Source organism: Drosophila serrata, unplaced genomic scaffold, assembly GCF_035046125.1.
Source record: "Drosophila serrata isolate PLE 108 unplaced genomic scaffold, ASM3504612v1 contig_227, whole genome shotgun sequence".
Lineage (NCBI taxonomy): Eukaryota > Metazoa > Arthropoda > Insecta > Diptera > Drosophilidae > Drosophila > Drosophila serrata.
The window spans coordinates 86,556-96,247 of NW_028257125.1; the positions used below are offsets into that span (position 1 = coordinate 86,556).

A 9,692-nucleotide genomic window follows, 5' to 3' on the forward strand; every position below is an offset into this window, starting at 1 on the left:
TTAACTAGAAAATCGGACAAAATACCAACTTATTAAAGTTTCAGTATAATGTGTTCAAGAAAGTCAGATTTTAAACAAGGTTGAGTTAAATAACGTATGGTGATAAGTATCTGTGGAATTGAAACAGCTTCCTTTGATCGATTAATTATCTTTCAAATTGAATCGTATGTTCCTAAATTACACTATCTCTTCCAATCGATGCTATCAATCCAATATGTTCATTTATTGAAGTTAGTCCTATTGTTTCCCTAATGCGGATGGTTTAGTATACAGACTCGTGTGCTAAACAGATAAACGACCTGATTCGGCTTTACGTTCGGACGCCAAAATGTGTAGTTTACGTCGAGTTGTAAGGGTTTGTTCCCAGTTGGTCTTCTAATAGAGGGTGTTATTTACTATTAGAGAGGACCTTGTACTTCCTTCGCTAGGGATGCGCACTCTTGCTATGCTCGGGTCTAGCTCGCCGTGGTCGGGGTTCTTTCTAGCTTAGGATAGTACGACACGCTACTTAATTTAATTAGTAGTGCGTCTTACACAACCATAATTTACTCGAAAGGAATCGCTCGCCCTCGAAGCGGTCGGTGAGGCTTTGCCAAGCTGCGACGAACCTCTCATTGGTGAGCGGGGCTTTGGAAACAATGGCGTGCGCTTCGCCAGTTGTCTTGGATAGTAGGTGGAACAATTTCTCCACCGGGGTGAGACGTGAGTTGTGAATATAAACCGCCGTAAAAAGGTCTCTGAATGTGGACCACCGTAGACAGTCACCAGCGAAAGTTTCGGTGTCCACCGGTGGCAGGCGACAACCAGCCGACTCCGGGACGGACGTGCTTGGGGAAGCGTGCGGAAGGGTGCGAAGCTTGCCCAATATATGTACATATGTATGTAGATTGTGGAAATCGATGCTCAGCGCAGAATAGCGCGAAGCTTGCCCAATATATATGTATATATGTAAATAATTGTGGAGATCGATGCTCAGCGCAGAATAGCGCGAAGCTTGCCCAATATATGTATGTATTGTAAATTGATATAAATAAAAAATAGGATTTATTAAATTCGGATAATTCTAAATCCTTGGTTGACGAAATTTGTTTCTTGAAAAACTGTATGGTTTGTATGGGCACAGTGGAGCGTCGAGAAGTGGACTGTATTGAATTGTGCAAACAGAAAAAATTGTGTATGGATACAGCACCAAAATAAGCGAAAATCGTGGAAGCGGCGGACTGTTCGGCGAGCAGGGTGAATTCCCGCAACAAGCGCACACTGGCTGGCCAATATTAATTATGCCTTTCTTTTTGAAATACAATTTCACTGTTCACGGAGAACTTTTTTTGTACGGAAATATTAGTACAAGTTTAGAATGCGTGTGTGTTTAAGTGGCTGCACATAGGCCTCGACCGTTGGCAAGTGGATGAACAACGGGGAATCGAAGCGACGGCGAGGAGGATGGCGGCGCACACAAAACGGATACGGATGGAAAATTTTGAAGTTCGGAGGCGAATAGAAAGTGGAATTTCTCACTGCCGTGGTGTCAGGAAAACTCGGACGGGGAGTTGACACTAACAAAACAATAAATTTTGCAGCGGTGCGACCGAAATTAAATGTTTGGCCCACTGTTGAAGACCGGCAGCGAGAACAAGACGGAAGCAAGCATATACTTATCTCAGCGGAAAAATCACCGGGAACTGCTGGTGAAAGGACGGAAGGATATCCGTATCCGGCTCGGAGGACCATGAAAAGGAGGGGGCGATCCTGCCGCTAAAGATCCTGTATTGGAAAGTAGCTCCCGCGACGCAGTCGGAAAACATATAACCCGTAGTGGTTAAATCATAAGTCGGTGGCGTCGTGGAGCTCGAATAATTGTTTCCGCTTTATTACGCTTCATACATAGAACTAATTAGCTTAAATGTAAGGGCTGCGCTCCCGACCGATAAGCTAAGCTTAACAGTGCGAGAGCGGGCCCGAGAAGTGGAGTGCGAACTAGCCGTTCCTCAGCTCGCCTAGCAGCGAACGAAGCTCGGGAACTCGGGAGCGCTTAGATTAGCCCGATGAGCAGTGCGCGAAGGGCCGACCTGCGGGAGTGCAAGAGCGGCAAAGCTTTGGAAGCTCGGTGGACAGAGGCGGCGTCGCGAAGGGCCTCCTGACGTGAACACGACCTTTCATTTCACCACTTCATGATACGCTGTAAAGTTGGGCCCAAGTTCACAATGGCGTTGAGAGCTGCTGGTCAAAAATGTAAATAAACCTAATCATCGACACGAATGCCACACTCATGTCTATCTGCGGGGTGTTTGCTTATTATTAAATTGACAAAATAATTAAATAAAATAAAACAAAATCAAAACAAAAACATTGCTGCACGCAGCGTACACTGCGCCCTGAGATGTGCGTAATCAAAAAACTGGGTCTTCGGCCAGATGGGGGTTTTTCCGCCGCCACTCGTTGATAATAGTTTAGTCATAAGGCGATGTATCCGATCTACATCGAATCTCTCACATGGCTTGGATTCTTTGGAGCACTCTGGTCTTCTTCTTGGTTGCCCAGTTCGCATCCGCCATGTGGCAGGTTACGTAACCGGGCGGCTGGAGGTTAAGTCTCCTTTTGGCCGCGGGCTATGAATCGTTTGAGCCAATTATGAGCCGAAAATTGTCGCTGTGTTGCGGAATTGGCTTGAATAAAATATTCGAAAACAGAGAAGGGGCTGTTGTCGGGGACTCCGCCACCGATACGCCTTTGAAGCTGAGCCCTACGGAAATCTGCATTAATATTGGGATTTACAACACGGTACTTAATTACCTTATGTTCACACACAAAACGGCCTTTGATAAACATGTATTTTCTCGATTTAATAATGTATAGAATGTTAACTTTGAGACACGTGTGTAAACACAACAACAACGTATAAACACAAACGTTCGTCAAGAGAGAAAAAGAGAATATTGATTAGGGCTTAAGGAAGCTGCAAGCAGGTAAGCTGCAGTTTTGGGCTTTCCTTATCTAACTGTGTAATCATACGATCGTAATCTAATGTGATTGGTCTTCGAACGCTTCTTTAGGTATTATTAATTTATTCATTGTGAAAAAGCTCTTATCATTTGAGTGCGAGGGTAGGTTGAAAAGTTCCGCATTGCTTAAAGCTTTGCTGGACACTACACCATGCATAAGGCCATCCCTGATCGACATAGTTTTCTATCCAAAATTGGTCACCGCATGAAGCAAAGTCCAACTGGGCGGCTACTATACATTGAACTCCTCCAGTCTTTGGTTTCGTAACTGGTATTTATGGCTTTCCTAGCCTCTTTCCTTAGCTCGTTAAGCTCTTTGTTCCACCACTGTGGTTATGTCATCTAGGAGTGCAGACTCATACACTACACGACTCCTTGTACGCGTTGTTGAGAGTGTTCGTGAAGTCCTCGATGTCCTTGTCGATTTCTTCTGGGATGGATCAACGTTGATCCTTCTGTTTTCAATTTGTGACCGTACATTATTTCCATATATGACCCAGACTGTGCTGCCGGCATTGTATTTCACTGCTGTATCGGCATCAAGATTTTGAAGACTATACCTTTGCACAATGGGGCGACGTACCACCTTATGTGACATTTATTAATATCTTTAAAACGAAGTAAAATTTTTTTATCTGTTTTTTTTTTTTAATCAAGTTAATATTAGGAAAAAGGTGCTTTGAGAAAAATGGGCGTGGTCCCGCTATTTAAGGATGGAAATTTTTTTCCGTGTTAAAAACTTGTTTGACTTGTGTTTATACCCTTGCAGGGTATTATAATTTCAGTCAGAAGTTTGCAACGCAGTGAAGAAGGCACCTCCGATCATATAAATTCTTGATCATATATATTCTTGATCAGGATCAACAGCCGAGTCGATCTAGCCATGTTCGTCTGTCCGTCTGTCCGTCTGTCCTTCTGTCCGTCTGTCTGTCTGTCCGTTTCTACGCAAACTAGTCTCTCAGTTTCAAAGCTATCTGAATGAAACTTTGTACTCTCACTCGTATATATGTCGGAACGGGCCGGATTGGACGACTATATCATATAGCTGCCATAGGAATGATCGAGAAATAATACAATTAAAAATTATAACTTTTTCAGTTTTCAACAGATTTTCATGCAGGTATTACTTCATTGTTTTTTAACATATATATATATATTTTATATTGTATGGGTTCCTAGTCATAGAAGTTCTATCTGCAAGGGTTTATAAAATTCGGCGTGCCGAAGTTAGTTTCCTTTCTTGTTTTATTTGAATTTAATTTTAATATTATTGCAAAATAATATTATTGGGTAAAAATGTTCTATTTACAAAATGTTATTCACACAAAATTACACTTTTCTTTAATTGCGTGGCTCAGGCGATCAACCATATGCAGTGTTTTATGATTTTACACTCTTTATTTAGTGTATTACAATTATAATATTCCACTATTTGTAAAATATCAAAGAACACGCTATTTTCAATAGTAGTAGTTTAGGCTAGTACCTTTAAAGTTAAACTTCAGAGAAAGTGCCCAAAAGTGCACTAGCATCACATAGAAAGAATAGATACCTCAATTTAATGTAAAAAGTTTTATTAGATCAAAGCTATTAAGATTAATACACCAAACTGTTTTCTTTATATTGTTAAAACTTAAAAATTTTTGGGATACCACAGTTAATTTATACATTCCACGATCACCAATACGTATTTCAAATCCAAGAAAATAGATTGGCTGTTAAAAGAATTACACTTAGCTGTTTATACACTGTTTGACACTTTAAACATGCTCAAAATGCTTAAATATCTTTCAACGATTAACCAATAACCTGAGTAATGCGGACGCAAGAGCTGACTTAAAGCCTGTTAACTTAACAGTGCCATGCTCTGTACAATTTTCGTGTACCTAACATTACAAATTGATGTTATTTGAATACATGTAATGTTTATGTAATGAATGTAATTTAACGGCCTCCAAAAAATGTGTTTTGGTCATTTGGAATCTTGTAAGATTGTAGTCGCTGTTTTCCATTAGGAATGCAAAACCTAGGACCTTGGCGTCTCTTGCCTTGGTGTTGCTTGAAAATTGGTTGTGTCGATTGAATAGTTATTTACTTAGCATTTCCCACCGATCTCGACAGAGTTAACGTGTTGTCATCCAAGAATAAGGTGAGTAGGATTGAGTAGGGTACAGACGAAGCAAGGAAACTTCCGACACAGGGTTGCCCGGCCCTAGGTAGGCTCCGCTCAAACACAGCTATATTAAGCACTCAGGTGCGAATCTTATGTCAGAGTCACCAGAGTTTGTATAATTATATTCTTTTTACGCAACCTAACCTCACCAACAATGAAAATTCCCGATTTACTGTTACGGTATACCAGCAATAGATCGAATCGAAATCAGAATTTCAACACTTAAAGATCGGATTCAGTTAAGGGAGTACAGGTTCGGAGCATAAATTAGTAGAAAGCCTGACCATTTACGACACTTGTGCAGTAGTTAATCACTGTCTTCTTAAAAGTTTTTCACATTAATATATAATTAATGTGGCACACATTTTTTCTTTAAATATTCGATTGATTCTTACTTTTGTAGAAAATTTGTCATGTTTAAGCTGCTACAAGCATAGAGACCAGGGTTACATTTATTTATTTAACAAAATTAATTAAAGTATACAATGCTAATGAATTTTACGACTACATCTTCTCAAAAAGAAAAAAATCCAAGTTGTTGCAGATTCGAAATCGTCGATAATTTTTATGATTGCAACGGTTTTCGATCCAGATATGCTACGGTGCTTGTCTGTTTCCACGTATCCTAGACAAACGTTGTTTAATAATTTGAGAGGTCAACTTTTTTTGAGGGCAGATTGAAATGTTGTTACTTGGCTAAATCAAATCGGAAATGCTTAAGTTTTTCAGTTGTATACATTTTCGGTTGGTGCTTAATTACTGTACTGTACTGTACTGTATTAACAGTTGTACTTTAACGCTTCATAAATAAACACAAATACACAGAAATTTACGTAAAGTATTAATCCTTTCTTTTTTTCAAGTGATGTTGATTACATAGATACTTGGCATGCAATGGAGGACCTTGTCAAACTCGGATTAGTTCGCAGTATTGGGTTGTCGAACTTTAATATGGAACAGATTCAACGAATTATACAGTGTAGCTCATATAAGCCAGTTGTTAACCAAGTTGAAATCTGGCCAGGTTTTTTGCAAAAGGACCTAGTTGATTACTGCCGCTATAATGGAATTATTGTAAATGCACATTCCCCACTAGGTCAGCCAAATAGAGAAAATCATACTCCAATATATTTCTTTTCGGAAGGTATGAAACGGTTGACTAAAAAATATAAGAAATCCGCTGGACAAATAGTCCTACGATATTTGGTATTATATAACATTTTTATTAAATAACTTCTATACTTAACTTTCCTTTATTTTAGGTGGACTACGGTGTTGTACCAATTCCCAAAGCGGCAAATCCTATACATATAAAACAAAACTTAAATATATTTGACTTTAAATTAGACGATGCCGATACACGCTCTTTACGTGGTATAAATCCGAAAAGTCGAATTGTAAAATATGAAAACGTCATGGATCATCCTTTTTACCCTTTTGAACGTGATGATGAAAATATTGAGAAATTGGAAATAGAAGTGCCTGACGAAGATTTGAAAGAAGACAAGGGAGATGATATAGATGAAGAAGGAGACGATTAATATAACTAATTAAAAAATACTGTTAACGAGATTAGTCTACTTAATAATGAATTTGACAACTTCTTGTTTGCTTTTTCTTAAAAATTTATTGAAATCACACATGCCAGAAGAATACAAATTTGTTAAATATTCTTTCCATGGCACCTAAATACCCTATGTTTTATGTACAAATGGTTATATTTGTTTATATTTGTATATGTTTGTATAAATTTTGCAGGGTATTATAATTCTCTCAGTGCTAATTGAATGAAACTTTGTAGTTAGTTTTCTATATACTCTCACTCGTATATATGTCGGAACGGCCCGGATCAGACGACTATATCATATAGATGCCATAGGAATGATTAGAAAATTAAAAAAAAAATTATAACATTTTCAGTTTTCAACAGAATTTGATCAAATTTAAGATACAACCATTATATATTACTAAACAATTTTTAAAAAATTTTATGAAAATCGGACTACTATATCCTATAGCTCCCAAAAAATCAAGAAAAACAAGACTTTTTGAGATCTCTTTCCAAGATAACTTTTAGACAGATGTAATCTTATCTGATTTCAGTAAAGCAATTGTCTCTGTTAACCATTCTTTCCTTGTTGGGAAACTCGATTTAATGGGGTTTCCAAGTGATTTTTTAATTGGATCTCAAGAGTAGTATAGAAACGGGATTTTCGGGACCTTTGATGTCGGCAAAAGGGGTAATAAAAATGCAATTAATGGGTTAGCTGTCAAAACATTTAATTGCTTTGAGTAATAAAAATGCAATTAATGAGGGTTAGCTGTCAACCTGTCAATGGATGGGGGTAATAAAGATGCAATTAATTAGGGTCAGTGTATGTAAAAGGACACTTGTGAACAAGTCTTCAAGCGCCCCAACAAGGATGTGGATACGAGTGCGAAAGGGAGGGGAGCGATCCCGGAGCGCACGTGTACGTTCCCACGACCCTCACTTAAAGAAAGGGACGGGAGAGGCAATTGAAAGGTCGCACCGCAGCGATCCTGGGCCGCATCGATCCCGTTCACGCACGTGGACGTTGACCCTCAATCCTCACTTAAAAAAGGGATGGGGGTGAAATGGAAGAAGGGTGCTAACGGAAAATTCCACGCCCATGCTCTACTCGATCCTCGAGCGCTCTTGGACGATCACCCACGATCCTCACTTAAGAAAGGGACTGGACTGGAATTGAAGAAGGGTACATGTTTGGAACGGAAAATCCACGCTCTACTCGATCCTGGAGCGCACTTGGACGATCACCCACGACCCTCACTTAAAATAGGGACGCGGGTGGAATTGAAAAAGGGTACATGTCATGCAACAGAATAACCAAAGTACAACCATATGAATGACGCTCACCACGAGCGTGGATTTTCCCTGTGAGATAGTACATGCTTACACACACCACCACCCCATCCTTTTACAAATTCGAGGAAGGATCACCCTCACCACCCTTTCTTTCATTGACCAAAAGATGTGCCCTTCTTTGGTATGGAATTGTGTCTTTTAAGTGATAGAGTAAATCTGAAAATAAATACTGAAAAAAAAAATCCCCAAGCCTTTTTTTCCCAATAAAAAATGGATATATATTTATTTATATATTATAATTTTATTTATCAAATATAAATATCAGAAGCGATGTTCTAAATTAACATACATTTTCATAATTTTTAATGATTTTTGAGAGCGAACACTAAAAAAATGACAGGAGCACGTATCGAGACCATTGTTGACATTATCATTCGCCCAAGAGCAAGATGTGAAATGTTGTCCATGTATATTTGAAACCAGCGGTATATCAGGCATCCTCTGATGGAAATATTTTAATGAATCCTCCAGATATTGCACGTGTTCGGGGAAAATTTTATTCTTATACATTTTCATGAAATTATTTATGCTAATTACAAGTTGATGTATTGTAAAAGAGGTTGTGGATTTGGTTTTGTTTTCCGTCTACTCCCAATGATTATAAAAATTGAATGATCTTATCCTCTAAAATTTTTTAGACGATACGTTGAACTAATCCACTCAATGGTGTATATTCAACTAGTCGATCATGGATGAGAAGGCAATATACCTTTGCTTTCATCTCACTCGCCACACTTAGCTCTGTGGAAATTTTTACATTAATCGGTCCTGATTTTACAGACTCATTCTGGTATGAGAGATCAACAACAACGACAGGAGCCTTCCTTATAAACTTGATGGGGGATAGAAGTGCAGGTGGTTCTCTATTGTAATAGCTCTCTTGGAATTTTGTATACATGTCGTACAAGACGTAATATTCAAATCCTCATAGGGATAGACTTCAGAATTTAAATATACTTTTGCATTTCTCAAATTGTTTGTAATTAGCTGTCCATTTAACGTAAATGCAATGACAGCAAAACGTGGGCGTTCCCTATTTGCAGACAACTTTACATTCCAGATATGATGTGTTCCCTGTACCAATGTTGGATTAATATAACAATCCCAACTCCGGAATGCGAGTGGGAGAGTAGCTCCACTTTTCACTACATTAAACATTTTAATTTTAGCACTGTCACTTGGAACGATGTGGGGGATCTTCCAACATATGTTATGTATAGCAATATTGTGTGTTTTTCAATCAACTGTTTTAATATACATATCATCAGTGTTTTTTGTAAGCAAGAGAACGAGCTTATGTTTACAATTTAACACTACTTTCTTGTAGTCTTCAGCGAATCCCATCAACATTTTTAAAGGTACAGAAAAGCTGAAATGTCCTCCCGAAGGAATATTGTCTCCACCACTCCACCCGGCATTACGACAAAGAACTCCTTCCTGCTGACCGACTGAGAGAAAGTTCTTAATAGTTGTTGTAATTCCAGTAAACCGTGTCCTATCCAATTCACACCCGTTTAACTCATATCTTATTTCATCTAGAAAATAGGCCATGCAATTATTTTTAAGCATCCCAGTAGCTCCATTTGTCGAAGTCGTTTCTGTATTTGTGTCA

General features: G+C 38.6%; 1 protein-coding gene across 3 annotated transcripts in view; it reads left to right on the forward strand.

Moving 5' to 3' along the window:
- The window catches only part of ARY (Aldo-keto reductase on Y), a 57,471-nt gene extending 50,693 nt beyond the window's left edge, over positions 1-6,778 (forward strand). For 2 of the 3 annotated variants that reach the window (XM_086829862.1, XM_086829861.1), the window contains 2 exons: positions 6,039-6,381; positions 6,438-6,778. In XM_086829862.1, the coding sequence (XP_086685988.1) occupies positions 6,039-6,381; positions 6,438-6,716 (622 nt within the window). In that variant the 3' untranslated portion in view covers positions 6,717-6,778. The remainder of the gene's footprint in view (positions 1-6,038; positions 6,382-6,437) is intronic. The other variant, XM_086829863.1, reaches the window with a different exon arrangement.
- Positions 6,779-9,692: the final 2,914 nt, after the last annotated feature.